Source organism: Hyperolius riggenbachi, chromosome 1 (assembly GCF_040937935.1).
Source record: "Hyperolius riggenbachi isolate aHypRig1 chromosome 1, aHypRig1.pri, whole genome shotgun sequence".
NCBI classification, from domain to species: Eukaryota; Metazoa; Chordata; class Amphibia; order Anura; family Hyperoliidae; genus Hyperolius; species Hyperolius riggenbachi.
This window is the reverse complement of record NC_090646.1, coordinates 357,043,989-357,066,100: the sequence shown is the minus strand read 5'-3', so window position 1 is coordinate 357,066,100 and position 22,112 is coordinate 357,043,989. Positions and strand designations below refer to the sequence as shown.

General features: G+C 45.7%; 1 protein-coding gene across 1 annotated transcript in view; it reads left to right on the top strand.

Moving 5' to 3' along the window:
- Nucleotides 1–22,112, top strand: part of RFXANK (regulatory factor X associated ankyrin containing protein) — a 78,607-nt gene that overhangs the window by 17,060 nt on the left and 39,435 nt on the right. Inside the window, 1 exon segment of the mRNA XM_068234192.1 lies at nt 8,958–9,086. Within this exon segment, the coding sequence (XP_068090293.1) occupies nt 8,960–9,086 (127 nt within the window). The 5' untranslated portion in view covers nt 8,958–8,959.

Genomic DNA, 22,112 nt, shown 5'->3' with positions numbered 1-22,112 from the left:
GTCCCAGAATACAACAGAGGAACAATGTAGAAAGTTGAAAACTAAAAGAAAAAAAAATTATCTGCGTTTTCCTATGTCCTGTAACGCATTGAAAACAGATTAAAAACGCACACTCACTGCAGTGCAACGCATATCAAAACGCATTAAAAAGCATACAACAAAACGTATGCTTTGAGCGTTCTCCAACGCAAGCTCTGATGTGAAAGAAGGCGCACTTCTTTTGCGCAGACTGGCTGCGACTGGCTAAAGTTACCGGACCCGGTACCGAAGAAGGAGAAGACTGAGGATGGCGGCGTGGGAGCGATCTGTGCGCATGGGGCTGGAGGAAGCCACAGGTAGGTATAAAACTTTTATATTCTCTCAGCTCTGGTATACTTTTAAAGCGCGTATTTAGGGGCAATGCAGTGTGTAACCATATACTGCACAATTTACATCTCACTGACCATTTCTAATCTATATAAGGCTCCCTGCAAATCCGATTTGTGATTCCGATTTTCCCTGAATGCTATCAAAAGAAAAACGCAGAAAAAACGCAGCATGCAGTACCAATTAAAAATCGGCAATCGGAATCGCATGTGAAAATAGATTCAAAATCGGAATCGCATGTAGTGTGCAGGGAGCCTAAGGCCTGGAACCCACTAGAGCGCTTTTTTTTAGCGTTTAGGGAGGGCTTTTAATCGCTCGCGCTTTCCCTAAACGCTCTGCCATTGTAAATAAATGTAACAAATTCCACAGTAGCAATTGCGATTAGCAAAATCGTAATTGCAGGTCATGCAGCATTTTGGGAGTGTTTGCTCTTCAATGTGAAGTATTGAAGCACTGGCTAATCACTCATGAATCGCTACACATAGCGATTTGTGTGCGATTTTAAATTACTGCAAACTGTATAAAAATAAATTGAAAGGACCAATCAGAATTAAAATTGCTACACAATTGCTGGCAAAAAGCTTACACTTTTTAAAATCTTTCCCAAAAGCCCTGGAAAACGCTCATGCAATCGCTTACAAAATGTTAATTAAAAACACTAGATTTGTAGTGGGTTCCAGGCCTCAGGGCTCATTTCCATAAGCAGTTGAACTGTGTGCTCAGCAAGCAGTTACCAGACAGCAGCAAACAGTTGTGAGAGTTAGGGCTGCTGCACACTAGAGCGGTTCTGATGCGTTTTTTAAAACGCTTGCAGCAGCGAAACCGCTTGGCTAATGAAAGTGAATGGGATGGTGCACACCAGAGCGGCTCGTTATTTCCACAAATGCAAACTCGAGGGCTGCAGCATTTTTTAGATTTGAGGCGTTTCTGCCTCAATGTTAAAGCATAGGAAAGTGGAAAACCGCTCTGAAAAACGCTATATCAGAGCGGTTTTCCAGGTGTTTTTGTTACAGAAGCTGTTCAGTAACAGCTTTACTGTAACAATATTTGTAATCTGCTACACAAAAACGTCTCTAAACATGCCTAGAATCGCTATGAAATCTGCTTCAAAAACCTCTAGCGTTTTGCAGATCTGCTAGAGGTTTTTGGTGTGCATTGGGCCTCTGAGAGGCTTTTCACTGCCAATCAACTGCTTGTGGAAATGAGGCCTTACCAATCAGGGACAAGCTATTGGACGTTTGGGGTTTGTGTTGCTCCACAGAAAGCGGAAGTACTATGGTCATACCAGGAACCTTGCAAAATCAGCCATCGGATTCAGAACCTATTGATAAATTATCTGACCGGTATCAGTCACTGGCTTTCCAACTTTAATAAGCAGATATAGTCAAGGAAATGCTTAAAAATTTAGCTTGCATGCAAATTTAATGCAAATTGAATTCCGCTTAGAATTCAGTCAGCCAAATGCACATATTGCTGCTTATTTTAATTTCCCCAAATTCAAGATGCATACGGTTTAGAATACATTTGCTTGTACTGTAGTCAGAATAATTAGCATCTCAATTCTGGTTTTAAGCAGTTTTTTAAACCAATTTTATGCAGATTTATGCATTAAAGGCCTCTTTTCCACAGACTGTGGAACTGTGTCCTTAGCAAGCAGTTGTCAGACTGCAGTGAGCAGTTACCAGGCAGCAGCAAGCAGTTGTGAGAGTTTGAGAGGCATTTCACTGCCTATCAGTCCGTGGAAAAGAGGCCTTAGAAATAGACAATTCATGCACAGATGCTTAATTTGATTGGTACATTTCCAAGCATACATTTTCCATAAAATTTGCATCAATGTGGAATTATTAGCTTCTATCTCATTGATCATCCCTGAGGGCTGAGCCCCACTTCTGCCACTTCTTGTGACATGACATAAACCTGTGTATGCAGAGTGTAACACATTTTAATAACCAGGCTGTTTTTCTTGTTTTATTTTGCTGCCTGAAAGAGTTCATTTTCAGGCATGGAAGTGACAGCTTCTATCTTGTCGGGAATATAGTAAACATCACTGATAAGCAAATTACAGCCATAAAAGTTTTCCTTCCAGAATCCCTAAGGGCCCATTCACACTTAGAAACGCAAAATGCCGGCGATTTTTGCTGGCGTTTTGCGGGAGAAAAATCACTGTACAGTGCAGAAATTTCTCTGATTACGTTTAGTGCTTCTATAGCACTGAAACGCGATCGCTGGGAAATCGCCTGAAAATGGTGCAGGCTATGCGTTTGCGTTTCGCAATTTTGGGCGATTAGCGCAAATTGCCCAAGTAAGAACGGGCCCATAGAATTTTATTACACTAGCGCTTTCAAAAGCGGTAGCGTTTGAGCGTTTTGCCGAAATCGCCGGCAAAACTCAAGTGTGAATGGACCCTTAGACTAGATTCACAGTGGTCAGTTGCATAACGCGTGTTAAAATGGGTGTGAACTGCAATGGAGACTGGACATAGACTTTAATGCAAAGCCTGCATGCAGCAAGTTAGAATAATGCAATGCATTACTGTGAACAAGTCCATAGAATTGTATGGGCAGTGAGTTGACATGCAGCATTTTTCTGCAACGCGTCTGAGCACTGTGAACCGACCCTTAGACTTGGAACCCACAGGAAAGCGCAAAGGGGTATCACAATCGTTAGCAATTTGTGATAGTGTTTTGGGAGCGATTTCCCTGCTCCTATACAATTCATTAGAATGGAAACGCTCCTAAAATGCTGCATGTCCTGCAAATGCGATTGTCCTAATCGCAATCGCGCTATTGGAATTTGTCCCAACCATTTACATTGGCAGAGCGTTTAGGGAAATCCCTAGCGAGTGAAATCTTTCTAAAAAAAACGCTGTAGTGGGTTCCAGCCCCGAGGGATGATTCACAGTGCAGCAAGCCACCTTACAAAGCGGCCATCGCACCACTATGCTCAACTGTGAATGTAGCCTAAGGGAGGGTTCCCACTATGTCCGTGAAAAAACCCATGGAAGGTTTTTCATTTGTATTGCATGCTTAAGGCCTCTTTTCTATGAACTGTTGAGCTGTGTGTTCGGCAAGCAGTTATCAGACAGCAGTGAGCAGTTACCAGGCAGCAGTGAGCAGTTGTGAGTTTGAGAGGCATTTCACTGCCTATCAAAAGTTCGTGGAAAAGAGGCCTTAAAGAGAACCAGAGATGAAGCACCCTCATGTATTTTACCTTATAAATCAGTGGGAACATGACAGTAAACACCTAATCTGCTCTTTGTTACATTGTTCTCTGTTTAATTTGCCTGTTATCACCTCTAAGATAAGAATCCCGACTAAGCAGTCGGCTGGCTTTGCTACAGAAAGATTATAGCTGAGACTGTGGTCTTTGGTGTCTTTTCAAGTCCAAGCCTGCCCCCTGCTGGCTTTGCTCAGAAATCATTATAGCTGAGTCATTATAGCAAAGCCAGACTCAATGCACAGTCCGGGATTCTTATCTCAGCTAGATAACAGACACTTTTAGCAGTGAGGATGAAACAGAGGGCAGGGTAGGTGTTTTCTCTAATGTTCCCACTGATTTCTATGGTAAAATACATGAGGGTGCTTCGTCTCTGGTTCACTTTAAGGTAGCCATACACTGGTCGATTTGCCATCAGATTCGACCAACAGATAGATCCCTCTCTGATCGAATCTGATCAGAGAGGGATCGTATGGCTGCCTTTACTGCAAACAGATTGTGAACCGATTTCAGCCTGAAACTGTTCACAATCTGTTGCGGTGGTGCTGCTGCCGCCGCCGCCGCATACATTACCTGCTCCGCCGGCGCGAGTTCTCCCGGTCACCGCTGCTCTGTCTGCGCTCTGGTCTCCAGGTCTACTGTTTAAACTTCCTGCCGGGCAGGAGGAACTGAAGCATGCCGGAGACCAGGGCGCAGACAGAGCAGCGGTGACCGGGGGTAGTCGCGCCAGCGAAGCAGGTAATGTATTGCCGCTCTATTGCGTCGGTCGTCGGGCAATCAAACGCCGCTAGCGACGCGCTCCCTACCGGCGGGCGATCAACGGTAATTTTCCACACGGAGCGATCGACGGGATCGGACGAAATGGATCGAAATTCGGCGTGTAGCGCGAACGATTGGCTGCAGATTCGATCCAAGTGATCGAATCTGCTGTCGAAACGGCGGCAAATCGGGCCAGTGTATGGCCAGCTTTAGTTTCTCAGAATTAGATGGGGGTTTTTTTGTCCACCTGCCTCTTGAGGCATATACGTCGTCCACAGTAAGCTGATTATGTTAACTTGGTGTGTGATATTATGCTGCAGGCAGCAAGTTTTTCCTCTTGCATGTGGGAAGCACGTTTAAGGCTGCTTTCACAGTGGGACGTTAAAGTCCCACGTTAGAGCAGCCTGTAACGCAGCCCAACTCACAGCACTGAAAAATCAATGTGCTGTTCACAGTGCACACATTGCGTTAGAGTATAACGCTGCACGTTAAATGAAAGTGCAGCATGTGGGTTATACTGGTACTTTGCTGCATTACACTGCTTGCATGTGCTCAGTAAGGGGAGAGTCCCCTATTGTTCCTAGCCACATGGCTAATTAATATTCACTGCACTGTAGTGTTGTCCAGATCATGAAGGATTAGGATCTTTGATACAGATCTTTTTTGTGAGTTGAATCATCCGGATTATCACAATGAACGATTCGGTTCACAGTGGATGTCTGGAAGAAACAAGAACTGCAGCTTCTGTGCACAAGCACAATCTTACTGCTTCATCTCTCCCTTCCCCATTAGCACCCTCAATGTGCCCTCATTCTCCTGGACCTCTCACTCTGCTGCAAATGATTCAAAGATTTGGTTTAAGGATCCGGATCTTTTCAATGATCCGATTCGAATCATCCGAATCAGTGAAAAGATCCGGACTTCCCAGTATAGAACGAAAACGGCGCACCAAGAGCCGCATAACGTGGCTCAATCTGACATCCAACTTCAACACCACCATGCGTTGCGTTAGGGGCACGTTATGCGACCTTAACGTCCCCTAAAACGCAACGTCTTGGTGTGAAAGAGGCCTAAATGTGAGGGCTCGTTTCCACTATTGCGGTGCGGAATCGCCTGGATTCCACCGCTGATGAAATCGCATGCGGATGCGATTCCACATGCGTTTTTTGCCGCGAATTCGCATAGGTGAGGGTATATGCGATTTTAACCATGTCACTGCCTGTGTGAATTTACATTGGTACCTATGCGAATTTGCATACAAATTTGCGGCAAAAACGTATGGGGAAACCGCATGCGATTTCCCTATTAAATACATTGCATGCGATTCGCATGCATTCCACTCGCAGGCAAATTCTGCGGCTCTTTTGTGCGTTTTTTCACCGCTGAAAAAAACGCACCTCAACAACGCTACAGTGGAAAAAGGCCCATCCACTTGCATTACATGTGGAAACGAGCCCTGAATGAGCCCATTGATTACTAGGGATGATCACAGATATGCAATTTTTTCCAAGTTGATGCAAAATGATGCAAATTTTTATGCAAAGATCTGCAGCTTGAAATGGACAAATCAATTTAACCACTTGATGACCCACCCTTTACCCCCCCCCCTTAAGGACCAGCGCTGTTTTTAGTGATCTGTGCTGGGTGGGCTCTGCAGCCCCCAGCACAGATCAGGTAGCAGGCAGAGAGATCAGATTGCCCCCCTTTTTTCCCCCCTATGGGGATGATGTGCAGGGGGGGTCTGATCTCTTCTGCCTGCCTGGGTGTTGCGGGGGGGCACCTCAAAGCCCCCCTCCGCGGCGAAATTCCCTCCTCCCTCTTCTACCTGCTCCCCCCCCGGTGATCGGGGCTGCACAGGACGCTATCCGTCCTGTGCAGCCAGTGACAGGCTGTCCCCTGTCACATGGCGGCGATCCCCGGCCGCTGATTGGCCGGGGATCGCCGATCTGCCTTACGGCGCTGCTGCGCAGCAGCGCCGTACAATGTAAACAAAGGAGACATGTGTCTCCTACGTTTACATTTAGTCTGCGAGCCGCAATCAGCGGCTCGCAGGCTATTCACGGAGACCCGCTCCGTGATCTAACAGGAACCGGCCGCTCGCGCGAGCGGCCTTTCCTGATTAATTAGGGAGGCACCTGGCGACGCAGAACTGCGTCACTGGTCCTCCAGCTACCACTTTGCCGCCGCATGGTATGAGTGTGCGGTCGGCAAGTGGTTAAACCCAGGTTTAAATTGGTCTGTTTTCAAACTGCATACATTTGCATAACAATTTGCATAATTTCAGAAAAATTTGCATCTCATTGATCATCCCTATTAATTATATGCGCTGTCATATAATGCAATTCTGCATGCAGGCAAACCATCTATCTCTGGTTGAACTCGATGGACGTATGCCTTTTTTCAACCAAAATAACTATGGCGTCAATTCACCAGAGGTTACCAACCTATTTATCTCTTGGGAGGTAATTTACCTCCTGTGATATCTCCAAATAGCAATTCTCCAGAAGTATAGGGGAAAATATCGACAGAGAGAAATGCAAGAGATAAATGTGAGATAAGTATAAGATAAATAAGTGATAGTTAGTAGTTCGTTTTTCTCCAAATCACAATTCACCAGGGAAGAAAGGGTGTGTGGCCATTCGTTATTTTTTCATCTCTTTTTCCCCTGAATGAACCTGGAGATATCGAGGTTTTCACACAGCAGCTGCTGCTGTGGAAGATGGAGCCTTTTGAGCTTACTCTGTTAGGCCTGGTGCACACCAAAAACCGCTAGCAGATCCGCAAAATGCTAGCAGATTTTGAACGCTTTTTCTTATTTTTCTGTAGCGTTTCAGCTAGCATTTTGCGGTTTTGTGAAGCGTTTTTGGTGTAGTAGATTTCATGTATTGTTACAGTAAAGCTGTTACTGAACAGCTACTCTAACAAAAACTGCCTGGCAAACCGCTCTGAAGTGCCGTTTTTCAGAGTGGTTTGCGTTTTTCCTATACTTAACATTGAGGCAGAAACGCCTCCGCAATCCAAAATCTGCAGCAGCCCGGGCGTATGCGTTTCTGCAAAACGCCTCCCGCTCTGGTGTGCACCAGCCCATTGAAATACATTACCCAAGCGTATCCGCAGCCGCAAGCGGATCGCAAAACGCAGCCGAACCGCTCTGGTGTGCACTAGGCCTTAGAGCTTGCTTCTATTATGAGGAGACGAAGGCGCAGGAAGAGGGTCTGTTTAAATCGCCCCTCGTATTTTTCGTGAGAGAACAGTTCTTGATAATTTTACTGAGACAGAGGTGGTGAAGAAGTTCAGACTCACTCGTGAAATGATTTATGATATGATCCGGCAGTAAAAGGCGGGAATACTCTGGTCAGGTAGTGGTAAAACTCCGCCTCCTACCCACAATGCTTCACTTTCAAGCTTACAGAGAGGAAAAGTATCCCATGTAAATCATTAATACCGATTACCTAACTTTCTGCTTTCTCACACTTTCCTCATGCATATCTCTCCATTATCCCCTGATATCGAACATTTTTCTCTCTGTCCTCTCACACTGGTGAATTGACTCCAGAGTGTTAAAATACCTCATGAGATAAACTACCTACCTTTATTCTCTTAGTAAATCCTCTCTGGTGAATTGACGCCTATGTAACTATATGTACCACATGCAATCCCCTCAAGCATACCTCCAAACTTTTTGAAATAAGAAAGAGGGACACTTAAGCAACACCCCTAATCACGCCCCTGGCACACCCCTAGTCATGCATACCATAAAGATTTCATGAGAAAAATATGTTGTATTATAATTCAAACTACACTGGTCCTTTCTATCCTGGTTCATATTCCTTCATATTAACATTTAAAAATAAGAACTATATCAATTTATAGGATGGGAATAAAGTTTAGAGTCAAACATTTTTTAGTAGGAAAATACATAATTTACATAAATCTTTACATGAGTCCTGAAAGAGGGACAGGGCTCCCAAAGAGACACTGTCCCTCTGAAAGAGGGACAGTTAGGAGCTGTGCCTTCAAGTGTGAACCCAGCCTCAAAGTTCTGCTCAGGATAAATCTACAAATGCCGATCAGTGTAAACAATTTAGCATTGCATCTTGGGCCTAGTGCACACCGAGCGGTTTTTGGAGCGATCCGCCTGCCGCATCCGCCTGGAAAAACGCTTGGCTAATGTATTGCAATGGGATGGTGCACACCGGTGGTTTGAGTTTTTTGCCAAGCCGCAAACGCGCCTCCTGCTGCGCGTTTGCGGATTTCTGAAGCGTTTTGTCCTCAATGTAAAGTATAGGAAAAACGCAAACCGCTCTGAAAAACGCTACTTCAGAGCGGTTTGCCAGGCATTTTTGTTACAGAAGCTGTTCAGTAACAGCTTTTACTGTAACAATATGTGTAATCTGCTACACAAAAACGCACCCAAAACCGCTAGGTATGTTTAGAAAACCTCTCTAAACATACCTAGAATCGCTCTGAAATCAGCTCCCAAAACTGCTAGCGTATTGCGGATCTGCTAGCGGTTTTGGTGTGCACTGGGCCTTGGTGAAGATTCACATTTGCAAAAATCTCTGATGTTAATTAAACCCATGTATGGTTAATTTGCTTTATTTTTCCCCCTCCAGACATGGCAGATCTCGTGGCAGATGCCACAGCCATTCCAACTAATGATGAAGAGCCCACGTTTATATTAAATCTTTACCCTGCAAGTATAAGTGGCTCAGATACCGAGGAAGATGTGACTCAGCTGAATGGTAAGATTTCCATAGAACCAAGATCGCTGCTCTACTCATGTTGGTTATTAATCAACAGGCACTAGGTTAGGGGCAGAGATCTGGGGCAAGTGCCTGGAATCTCTTATCAGGGTAGGAACACACTAGGCAGAATCGCATGTGTGCTTTTCATAGCACATAGTGAAAAACGCATATGCCATTCTGCCTAGCGTGTTCATACCCTCAGGCCTCATTCACACCTAAAATTGAAAACACAAGAGGTTTGCGATTTTGTGCGCTTTTTTTTCCCCCACTGGGCGCTGCGTTTCTAGCAAAAGTGCTTTTCTCAGCGCTTTTCCAGGGCAGTTTTGTAATTCACTCCCTGAAGCAAGTCAGGAAGTGAACTATTTGACCCGGAAAATAATAAATACAATTTATTTATTCCTTAAAACGCTCACGCAATCCCTGCACAAAGCGATTTTGTGAGCGTTTGCGGTTTTCCTATACCTTCCATTGAGGCAAAATCGCCTCAATGGAGGCAAAATCGCCACAAAAATGGTATGGGCACCACTTTGCTGACCGCCCAGTGCATGAACCATGCTGATATGAACCTTCTCATAGAGATTCTTTGCACAAGCATTTTGTGGGCAATTTTAAAAATCGCCTGCGCTTCAAAAAAGGCCGAAAACGCCCCTAGTGTGAACGAGCCCTCAGCAGTGTCTCTGTGGTAGTGCCCTGAATGTGGCTGATACATACAGTCCTGGCCAAAAGTTTGGAGGCTGTCAAAAATATTAGTTTTCACAAAGTTTGCTGCTAAACTGCTTTTAGATCTTTGTTTCAGTTGTTTATGTGATGTACTGAAATATAATAAGCACTTCATAAGTTTCAAAGGCTTTTATTGACAATTACATCAGATTTATGCAAAGAGTCAGTATTTGCAGTGTTGGCCCTTCTCTTTCAGGCCTCTTTTCCATGGACAGTTGATAGGCAGTGAAATACCTCTCAAACTCTCACAACTGCTTGCTGCTGCCTGGTAACTGCTTGCTGAGCACACAGTTCAGCTGTTCGTGGAAAGGAGGCCTTAGGACCTCTGCAATTCGACTGGGCATGCTCTCAATCAACTTATTGGGCAAATCCTGACTGATAGCAACCCATTCTTTCATAATCACTTCTTTGGGCTCTATTCATAAAAAAATTGTGGCGAAAAAACTCCTGGAGGGAAAATACCGCAGCAGTATTTTAGACTTCTGGGTGGTCATTCATAAAAATGTTGGCAGCTGCGATGCAAGTGTGGAGATCTCCCGCTGAAGGCTGGCAGTAAGCTGTCGGAAGGCATGCGGAAACACTTACGCCGGCAGAGTCCCTCCGTGCACTGCTCTCTCTGGGAGGTCTGTCCCATTCACTTGTATGTAATCCGCAGGCTTTGAGGAAGCGGTATTTCCCGTCCACATACCGCTTCCTCTAATCTTTGTGAATGGCCATTTTGTTACTTTTTTCTAGATAAATCTAGAAAAACACTGCAGAAGGCGGAAATTTCTCGCTCTGCTGGGGGGATTGTAGATTTTCATGTGGGAACAGCTTTTATGAATGCCTACTTTGCTAAATGGTGAGGAAAGTCCGCTGTTTTGAGCGGAAAACTTGCGGTAACGTTTTATGAATAGAGCCCTTTGAGGCCTCTTTTTCACGAACTGTTGAGCTGTGTGCTCACCAAGCAGTTGCAAGGCAGCAGCAAGCTCTTAAACCTGCTTGCTGCTGCCTGGTAACTACCAGGCAGCAGCAAGCAGTTGTGAGAGTTTGAGAGGCATTTCACTGCCTGTAAACAGTTTGTGGAAAAGAGGCCTTAGTTTCTCAGAATTAGATGTTTTTTTGTTTGTCCACCTGCCTCTTGAGGAATGACCACAAGTTCTCAATGGGATTAAGATCTGGGGAGTTTCCAGGCCATGAACCCAAAATTTCAACGTTTTAGTCCCCGAGCCACTTGGTTATCACTTTTGCCTTATGACACAGTTCTCCATCGTGCTGGAAAATGCATTGTTCGTCACCAAACTGTTGTTGGAAGAAGTTGCTATTGGAGGGTGTTTTGGTATCATTCTTTATTCATGGCTGTGTTTTTTTAGCAAAAATTGTGAGTGAGCCCACTCCCTTGGATGAGAAGCAACCCCACACAGGAATTGTCTCAGGATGCTTTACTGTTGGCATGACACAGGACTGATGGTAGCGCTCACCCATTCTTCTCCTGACAAGCCTTTTTCCAGATGCCCCAAACAATCGGAAAGGGGCTTCATCAGTCCTCAGCAGTCCATTCACCATACTTTCTGCAAAAGATCAATCTGTCCCTGATGTTTTTTTGGGAGAGAAGTGGATTATTTGCTGCCCTTCTTGACACCAGGCCATCTTTCAAAAGTCTTCGCCTCACTGTGCGTTCAGATGCACTCACACCTGCCTGCTGCCATTCTTGAGCAACCTCTGCACTGGTTGCACTCCTATCTCGCAGCTGAATCCTCTTTAGGACATGATCCTGGCTCTTGCTGGACTTTCTTGGATGCCCTGAAGCCTTCTTAAGGCCTCCTTTCCACGAACTGTTGAGCTGTGTGCTCAGCAAGCAGTTACCAGGCAGAAGTAAGCAGTTATCATGCAGCAACAAGCAGTTACTAGGCACCAGTGAGCAGTTGAGAGAGTTTGAGAGGCATTTCACTGTCTATCAGTGGTCCGTGGAAAGGAGGCCTAACAAGAATTGAACGTCTTTCCTTGAAGTTCTTGATGATTCTATAAATTGTTGCTTTAGGCCTCTTTTCCACGAACTGTTGATAGGCAGTGACATGCCTCTCAAACTCTCACAACTGCTCACTGCTGCCTGGTAACTGCTTGTTGCTCCCTGGTAACTGCTCACTGCTGCCTAATAACTGCTTGCCAAACACACAGCTCAACAGTTCGTGGAAAAGAGGCCTTAGGTGCAATCTTAGTAGCCACAATGGGCTCTATTCATAAAAAATTTGTGGCGGAAAAACTCCTGGAGGGAAAATACCGCAGCGGTATTTTAGACTTCTGGGTGGTCATTCATAAAAATGTTGGCAGCTGCGATGCAAGTGTGGAGATCTCCCGCTGAAGGCTGGCAGTAAGCTGTCGGAAGGCATGCGGAAACACTTACGCCGGCAGAGTCCCTCCGTGCACTGCTCTCTCTGGGAGGTCTGTCCCATTCACTTGTATGTAATCCGCAGGCTTCGAGGAAGCGGTATTTCCCGTCCACATACCACTTCCTCTAATCTTTATGAATGGCCATTTTGTTACTTTTTTCTAGATAAATCTAGAAAACACTGCAGAAGGCGGAAATTTCTCGCTCTGCTGCGGGAGTGTAGATTTTCATGCGGGAACAGCTTTTATGAACGCCCACTTTGCTAAATGGTCGGGAAAGTCCGCTGTTTTGAGCGGAAAACTTGCGGTAACGGTTTATGAATATAGAGCCCAATATCCTTGCTTGTGAAGACACTTTTATGCACCGCAATGGGCTCTATTCACAAAACCATGTGCGATAACTCTTTTTTGGGTGAAAATTACCTCCAGTAATAATTCACTAAAAATAGTGAAAATAGTGAGTATTTACTAAAAATGTACCAAGTGTGATAAATGTTTGATAAAAGTGCGGTAAAACAGGTGATAAAACTGTCATTAATATGTACGGAAATAAAGCTTTTTTTGACCACTGTAGGGCAGGATACGTGTTCCCTGAACAGGGTTAGGCCCCTAGCGCACTAAAACATAACTTTTATTTATTCTATTAAAATCAAGTATATTAAAGGTACAGCATTTATAAAACATAAACAGCTGCGTTGGTGTTTGACACTATTGTGTCACATATGTATCATCCCTGGGATGGATCACTTTCAGGCAGATAAAGGATTGTACATCTATGTGCAAGTGTCATGGATAGGGAAGGAATCTCCTCTCCAGCACCTATGCACAGCTAGTACATGCACAATAGGACCTGCTGATCACACCCTCTTGCACCAAACACAGGTCTAACGGACAGTAGGGGATCACACCATGCAAACAGTGTACAAAATTACAAATAACTCGACATGTTTCGGCTAAACGCCTTTGTCCGGAGTGAATACATATTTCCATATGTCTCCATGTCAGCACGGTCGGGTAAAGTCCCCGCCCACTTGACCCCTATAGGACCTACCTATAAATTTCTCCCTAGACTCCCCCCCTACAGTCTTTTTTTTGTCCTCATCACCGACTCTGGACCATACCGACATGCAAGCTGAAATCCGTTCGTGAAAAGGACAGAGACTTCCTACCCTACCATACAGGTTCAGCCTCTCCTGTATGAGGGCCCGGGTAAGGTCTAAATGACTATTTGTATGGGCACTCCATTTCTGGCCATGGAGTGAAGACAGGTGAGGTAAATCCTCCATAGAGTCTTCTATTATATAAATATCTCTGCTGGTTAGGAATGAGTAGGTGGCGTCTGAAGGATTGCGCACTTACTTTGATTGAGCAGAGTCCTTCTTTTAGCGGCTAAACGCTGCCTCCGCAGCCTGCTCCTTCTTTCCTGAGAGCGGTGGGCGTGTGCCTTGGCGTGCGTTCCACCGCTATCTAAGAACTTTCGTTCGGCGGTGGGCGTTGACGCAGCATGCGCTCCACAGATGCGACTTCCGGGAGAATCATTTCCGGGTTCGCCGGCAGAACACCCTCTCTCACTGGCTCCAGCAGTCCTCGCTCCTCATTGGCTGAACAGGCGGAGGAGGGCTATTTAAGCCACAGGAGCCGGCTCACGCTGCAGAAGCCTCACTTTCTATTTAGGAGGGTGAGAGACGCTACCTTCGTGAAGCATTGGGGGAAAACAGTATATATTTTCTTCACTACCACGCATGTAAGTTGGACTCTTGGAACTTTTAAAAAAAAAAAAAAAAAACATTAATTACTTATTTTTATTTATGTTCTCTTGTTTCTTTCTACAGCAGAGGCTGTATTATGGAGCAGGATCTGCGAGATCACATTGACCAGTTACAGGTTATCAGGTAGGAAGTTGAAATTTTAGGTGAGTATTCTTTCTTTAGGTAAAAAGAGTGCTTGGCTGACTAGGATATTTTCTTTTTCCTAAATTTTCAGCCTTCCGGAAGAACTCCTAGTGGAGCAACCCGGACCATCTTGGGTACTACCGGTACATCCACCGGTCCCGGAAAGGAGGAGATCAAGCTCAAGATCTCGGTCCCGTAAAAGATCTAGTAGAAATCACTCTAGAAGCAGATCACGATCACGCAGACGATCCTCAAGGAAAAGGAGGCGTCACAGTAGATCATCAAGTAGAGAACGCTATTGGCACCGACCTTCCCAGAAAGGCTGTTGGGCCTGTGGAGACAGGGTGCTACCGGGCAAAAGAGTCTGCCACGATTGTTTTAAAACCATGTCAAGAGATGTGGAACAGCCTAAAGATGTGGCGTTGATGATCAAAGAAGCCGTTAAGGAATCTATGGATCAGTATATAGCATCATTACCGCTTCCACGTCCGACACAAGCTGAGGACTTGCCTTCAGGAGTGGAACAAGTACAGTCACAAGATATGGAGACTGATCAGCCAGAGGTCGGCTTCAACTTCAATTTGGTGCAACCCTTTATAGCTTCTGTAAGAGAAGCTATAGAGTGGCAGGATGACGATCCGCAGGAGTCAACCTCAAGCAATCAAAAGGAATATTATGCGCACTTAAAAAAGTCCTCCAAACCCTTCCCTCTGATAGCAGCAATACAGCAAGTCATTCTAGATGAATGGAAAAAAACAGATAAGAAAACAGTCTTAACGAATCGTTTAGGTAAACTCTATCCGATGGAGGAAAATAAGTTGACAGCGTTGGATGAACCGCCTAAAGTGGATGCCTCAGTAGTAGGTTTAGCCAAGCATATTACGCTACCTAAGGAAGATGCGGTTTCGTTTAAAGACCCTCTAGACCGCAGAATAGATGCGGAGTTCAAGAAGACGTATACGTCAGCAGGTGGAGCCTGCAAACCGGCAATTGCACTAACTTCTATTGCGGAAGCATTGAAATCATGGATAGATAATATCGAAGAAGCTCTGCGTTCGGACGCTGATAAGGAAACGATAATTGCGGCACTTGATGATATCAAACTAACCGCGGATTTCATGGGAGAAGCTGCAGTTGATATACTAAGATGTTCGGCAAGGGCGATGTTACACGCAGTGGTAGCGAAAAGAGCCTTATGGCTAAAGAGCTGGTCGGCAGATGCAACCTCCAAGCAGGACTGGTGCAAGATACCATATGATGGCAAAAGTCTTTTCGGTGAGGAAATGGACACTGCTATACGACGGGTTACCGGTGGAAAATCTGGAATTATTCCTCAAGACCGTAACTCAAGAAGACCGAATTATCAGAGAACTACGTTCCAGAACAGGTACAAGAGTAGAACGGGAAATCGCCCCTTCAGAGATTATAAAAAAAATTGGCAGAGTTCCCAGTCTTCATTGTCGAAGTTAAACAGACAGAAGAAAACGTCCCAGCCATCTTCGCAGACCAAGTCTTTTTGATGTACAGTCCGTCCAGATGTGCCCAGTAGGGGGAAGACTGCAGGTGTTCGGAGACGTCTGGACGGAACACATACGGAATCACTGGGTGATAGATACTATCACCCAGGGTCATCGTTGGAAATTTGTAAAACAACCACCGGACTTGTTCAAGGCAACAAACATTCCAAACAATACGGAAAAGAGGATAGTACTACTGAAGTATGTGCAAGAGTTAATCCTCAAGAAAGCAGTATGTGTAGTCCCAAAAGCGGAGAGAGGTCTAGGAGTCTATTCGTCCCTCTTTTTTGTCCAAAAAAAGACAGGCGATCTGAGACCAGTCATGGATCTCAGAGGACTAAACTCGTTTATAAATCTACAGCGATTCAAAATGGAGACCTTACAAACCATTCTTCAAGTGATAAGACCAGGAGATTGGGCAATATCAATAGACTTGGAGGATGCATACCTCCATGTACCAATACACCAGAACTATCAAAAATATCTCAGGTTCGCGATTGGGGAGATGCACCTACAATTCCGTTCCCTTCCCTTTGGGATCTGCACAGCCCCCAGGACATTTACAAAGATCGTCCTGGCATTGGTAGAAGTTCTGAGGCTCAAAGGCCTCAGGCTCTACCATTACTTAGACGACTTGTTGTTATTACACCAAGACAGAAGTCAAATACTGGAACACAGACAACTTTTAATACAACAGTTGCAGAGTTTCGGTTGGAGAATAAATCTCAAAAAGAGTCAACTAGAACCCTCAACAGACATTGTCTATCTAGGGGCACGTCTCCAGACCAACTTCAACACAGTCAGTTTACCACAGCAAAAACTACAGAGAATAGTTCAACTGGCACGGAATATGTTATGTTGCCCAGTGATCTCGGCGAGACAATGTCTCAGCCTCTTAGGAACTCTGACCTCGGCCATTCCTATGGTCAAGTGGGCACAATGGCACTCCAGACTCTGGCAGGTCGGATTCCTTTCTCAGTGGCACGGAAAGAATATGAAACAATCGATTCTGGTCACGCAACAAATGAGGAACAGTCTGGTCTGGTGGACGAAAGAAAGAAATCTATCTACTCCCTTAAATATCCAACAGCCCTTGGGGATCATTCTTACTACAGATGCCAGCCAGAAGGGCTGGGGAGCATGCCTGCAAGACCAATATATTCAAGGCATATGGAAGGGTCAACATGGAATGGTACCAGCCAACAGGCTGGAGATCAGAGCGGCATTTCAAGCACTAACAGTGTTCCACGATCAGCTAATAGGGAGAGATGTGATACTTCAGATGGACAATCGTACGGCGGTGGCCTATATAAGAAAGCAAGGAGGTACCCGGTCGAGAACACTATTGAAAGAAGTCACCCCGATTTTCCAGCTGGCAGAAAGGAGTCTCAACAGCTTGTCAGCAATATATATACCGGGGAAGGAGAATATAACAGCAGACTTTCTGAGCAGGACTGCATTCAACAACAACGAGTGGTCACTGAACGAGCAAGTGTTTCTAGAGATATGCAATCAGTTGGGGACCCCACAGGTGGACCTGATGGCTACAAAGAGCAACACCAAGTGTCAAAGTTTCATATCGAGATACCGATCATCAGCAGCAATTGCCACAGACGCATTGACAACACCTTGGAAATTCAAAACAGCATATGTCTTCCCTCCAATACCATTGATTCATCGATTACTACTCAGACTGTGTCAGGAGGAGGTGCTACTCATAGCCGTCATACCATTCTGGCCCAGAAGGCCCTGGTTTCCCTTGCTATGGGATCTGAAAATTCAGGAGCCACTACGCCTCCCACAAGTTCCGAACCTACTCACTCAGGGGCCAATCTGTCATCCCAATCCATCCAAACTAAACCTAGCAGTTTGGAAGTTGAGAGGGGGAAGTTGGAAGAGGTAGGTTGTCCACCAGATGTCATAGACACAATTCTGACTGCAAGAAAACCATCAACAAGAGCGGCATACCAAAGAGTGTGGGCAAAATTCCAGGAGTTTGCAACAACAGCTAACTTTGATCCAACAAAACCGTCAGTAATTCAAATACTTAAGTTCTTACAGCTGGGCCTAGACAAAGGTTTGAGTTATTATACACTGAAGACTCAGATCTCTGCCCTATCAGCTCTTACAGACCAAAGATGGGCCTTTCATCCACTTGTAATACAATTCCTGAAAGGCGTGATGAAGAAAAAACCACCATTAAAAGCGTTTTTTCCTCAATGGGATCTACCACTAGTGTTAAATATGCTATCCGAATCTCCTTATTTTCCAACCGACAAATGCACACTTCTCCAGTTGACTTACAAAACAGCGTTCCTTGTAGCCATGTCATCGGCAAGAAGGGTATCGGAGCTCCAGGCCTTAGGCTGTGAGGAACCCTACCTCACCTTTTACCCCGATAGGGTAGTGATTCGACCAGTACAACACTTTATTCCAAAAGTTTCTTCCACATATCATTTCAACCAACAGTGGACTTTACCAACGTTCAGAGAAGAAAACAATTCAGACCCACATCCGCTGGATGTAGGAATGGCACTAAAGGTATACCTTGACAAAACGCAGGAACTTCGTAAAACAAACAGACTGTTCATAGTGCCTTGTGGATATAGAGTAGGCCAACCAGCTACAGCAAGGACTATCGCCCAGTGGTTGGTAAAGACGATTCAATGTGCATACCGGGGGAAAGGTCTTACTCCCCCTAAACAGATTACCGCACACTCGACAAGAGGTTTAGCAGCATCATGGGCTGCCTTTAATAAAGTGCCAGCAGACAAAATTTGTCAGGCAGCCAATTGGACGACCATCCACACTTTCATGAAACATTACAGGGTCGATCCAGCAGTAAATTCATCATTAAATTTTGGTGTTTCTGTGTTAAATGTGAAGTGATGTGAAGTAACATTAAATTTCTGTTCAGCATTGCACCTCATCCCTCCCTGTGTATTTTTTACTAGTTATCTCCCGACCGTGCTGACATGGAGACATATGGAAAGCGGAAAATTGTATACTTACCTGACGGTAATTTTCCTTTCCAGATGTATCCATGGCAGCACGGGGCTCCCTCCCTGAAGATTCGGTGATTACGGATCAAGAAGACTGTAGGGGGGGAGTCTAGGGAGAAATTTATAGGTAGGTCCTATAGGGGTCAAGTGGGCGGGGACTTTACCCGACCGTGCTGCCATGGATACATCTGGAAAGGAAAATTACCGTCAGGTAAGTATACAATTTTCCGCTATACAGTGCTGTGCATCAAACATATACAGTGCCCCTGCCCCACATAACTGTCAGCATATATAGCCCCTATCAGAGCTGAATGCCATGCCGTGCTTAACTCACAGTCTTATATACTGAGCATTTCCTCTCTCCCCTGGGCGTCGCCCAGCAGGGTGTGTCCTACTTGTCCATCATGTAGTACAGTGGTTCCCAACCTTTTCCAGGTCGTGACACATCACGACAAACATTCAGATATCCGTGACACGTCACATCATGCCAAACATTCAGATATACATGACACGTCCCGTATGATAGAAAAGATTCAGTAACAATCTGCTGATGCTGCAGGCACAATGGGCTCTATTCACAAAACCATGTGCGGTAACTCTTTTTTGGGTGAAAAATTACCTCCAGTGATAATTCACTAAAAATAGTGAAAAAAGTGAGTATTCACTAAAAATGTACCAAGTGTGATAAATGTTTGATAAAAGTGCGGTAAAACAGGTGATAAAACAGGTGATAAACAGGTGATAAAACAGGTGATAAAACTGTCAGTAATATGTACGGAAATAAAGCTTGTTTGACCACCGTAGGGCAGCCCATATGCTTGCCACCCATTATACAGAGACGACCCAGGAAAGCCAGTCACATTTAAAGTGGGACCTCAACTCTTGCACAGGACAGAAGGAAAACATATAGAAATGCATCCTGTATGTATATAATTTAGCCTGTCTAATTCCCCCTCATCTGTGAATAATCACAACTATAATTTGAGCTCTCAGCTGTGCCAGCTGGCTGCCTCAGCAGAGCAGCTAATGTGTAAACACAGGATGTTAACCCTATGTCTGCTTCCATGAAAGCAGGAAGTACATACACTGGAAATTGTTTGCTGGATTTGTATCAGCTGTAACAAAGAAATGTTTTTTTTTAAAGGTAATTATGCTGTTGCTTATCTTTTAGAGCAGAGATGAATTTCCTCCTCGGCATCTATTAAATCATCTAAAAGACTGTACTAGGTCTGAAAGTGCGCCTTGAGATTAGACACACTCGTCTTTTCTGCCTTCTATGTAAAACTGACATAAACTCGAGCAAAAAAAAGCTCAAAAGGCTCCATCCTGAAGGCCAAAAACAGAGAAGTGATAATTATCACCTACCATTTGTAGGTGATAAAAACATCCTTAATTAACACCAACTTTTCAATTGAGAATCTCAAATTGGAGATAAATTTGAGGTAATTACCACACTTTTACCTCACTTTTACCGCATGAGGTAAAAAAAAATTGTGAATTTGAAAATGGAGATATTTTGGTCGGTGTTTATCACTACCTAATTTAACTCATGCGGTAACTCATTGAGAATAGAGCCCAATGAGGGGCTCAGTAACAATCTGCTGATGCTGCAGGCACAATGAGGGGCTCGGTAACAATCTGCTGATGCTGCAGGCACACTGAGGGGCTCAGTAACAATCTGCTGATGCTGCAGGCACAATGGTGGGGAGCTCAGTAACAATCTGCTGATGCTGCAGGCACATTGAGGGGCTCAGAAAATCTGCTGATGCTGCAGGCACAATGAGGGGCTCAGTAACAATCTGCTGATGCTGCAGGCACAGTGAGGGGCTCAGTAACAATCTGCTGATGCTGCAGGCACACTGAGGGGCTCAGTAACAATCTGCTGATGCAGCAGGCACAATGAGGGGCTCAGTAACAATCTGATGATGCTGCAGGCACAATGAGGGGCTCAGTAACAATCTGATGATGCTGCAGGCACAATGAGGGGCTCAGTAACAATCTGCTGATGCAGCAGGCACAATGAGGGGCTCAGTAACAATCTTCTGATGCCGCAGGCACAATGAGGGGCTCAGTGACAATATGCTGATGCTGCAGGCACAATGAGTGGCTCAGTAATAACCTGCTGATGCTGCAGGCACAATGAGGGGCTCAGTAACAATCTTCTGATGCTGCAGGCACAGTGAGGGGCTCAGAAAATCTGCTGATGCTGCAGGCACAATGAGGGGCTCAGTAACAATCTGCTGATGCTGCAGGCACACTGAGGGGCTCAGTAACAATCTGCTGATGCAGCAGGCACAATGAGGGGCTCAGTAACAATCTGCTGATGCCGCAGGCACAATGAGGGGCTCAGTAACAATCTTCTGATGCTGCAGGCACAATGAGGGGCTCAGTAACAATCTGCTGATGCTGCAGGCACAATGAGGGGCTCAGTAACAATCTGATGATGCTGCAGGCACAATGAGGGGTGCTTAGGTGCATAGTGGCCCCAGTATATGTACCCAGGTGTATAGTGGCCCCAGTATATGCAGCCAGGTGTATAGTGGCCCCAGTATATGCAGCCAGGTGTATAGTGGCCCCAGTACATGCAGCCAGGTGTATAGTGGCCCCAGTACATGTAGCCAGGTGTATAGTGGCCCCAGTACATGTAGCCAGGTGTATAGTGGCCCCAGTACATGCAGCCAGGTGTATAGTGGCCCCAGTACATGCAGCCAGGTGTATAGTGGCCCCAGTACATGCAGCCAGGTGTATAGTGGCCCCAGTACATGCAGCCAGGTGTATAGTGGCCCCAGTACATGCAGCCAGGTGTATAGTGGCCCCAGTACATGCAGCCAGGTGTATAGTGGCCCCAGTACATGCAGCCAGGTGTATAGTGGCCCCAGTACATGCAGCCAGGTGTATAGTGGCCCCAGTACATGCAGCCAGGTGTATAGTGGCCCCAGTACATGCAGCCAGGTGTATAGTGGCCCCAGTACATGCAGCCAGGTGTATAGTGGCCCCAGTACATGCAGCCAGGTGTATAGTGGCCCCAGTACATGCAGCCAGGTGTATAGTGGCCCCAGTACATGCAGCCAGGTGTATAGTGGCCCCAGTATATGCAGCCAGGTGTATAGTGGCCCCAGTATATGCAGCCAGGTGTATAGTGGCCCCAGTATATGCAGCCAGGTGTATAGTGGCCCCCCAGCTGGAGCGGAGCAGCGCAGCAGAGAGGAGCATTGGGTAGAGCAGCGGGGAAGGGCGGACGTTTCCCCCCCCCCACTTCCCTCACCTTGGGGCTCCTCTCCCTGGCTCTCCCCTCCATAACATTGCGGCGGCGGGCGGGACTTGCCTCCTCCAGTGTTTCGGCGAGTGGACGCTGTGCCTATAAGTGCAGCTAGTCTGGTCTAGTGAAGACCAGACTAGCTGCAAGCACGCACGCACAGCGTCCACTCGCCGGTACACTGGAGGAGGTAAGTCCCGCCCACCGCCGCCGCTGCCAGCCACCGCCGCAATGTTATGGAGGGGAGAGCCCAGACGAGCAGGGGGAGC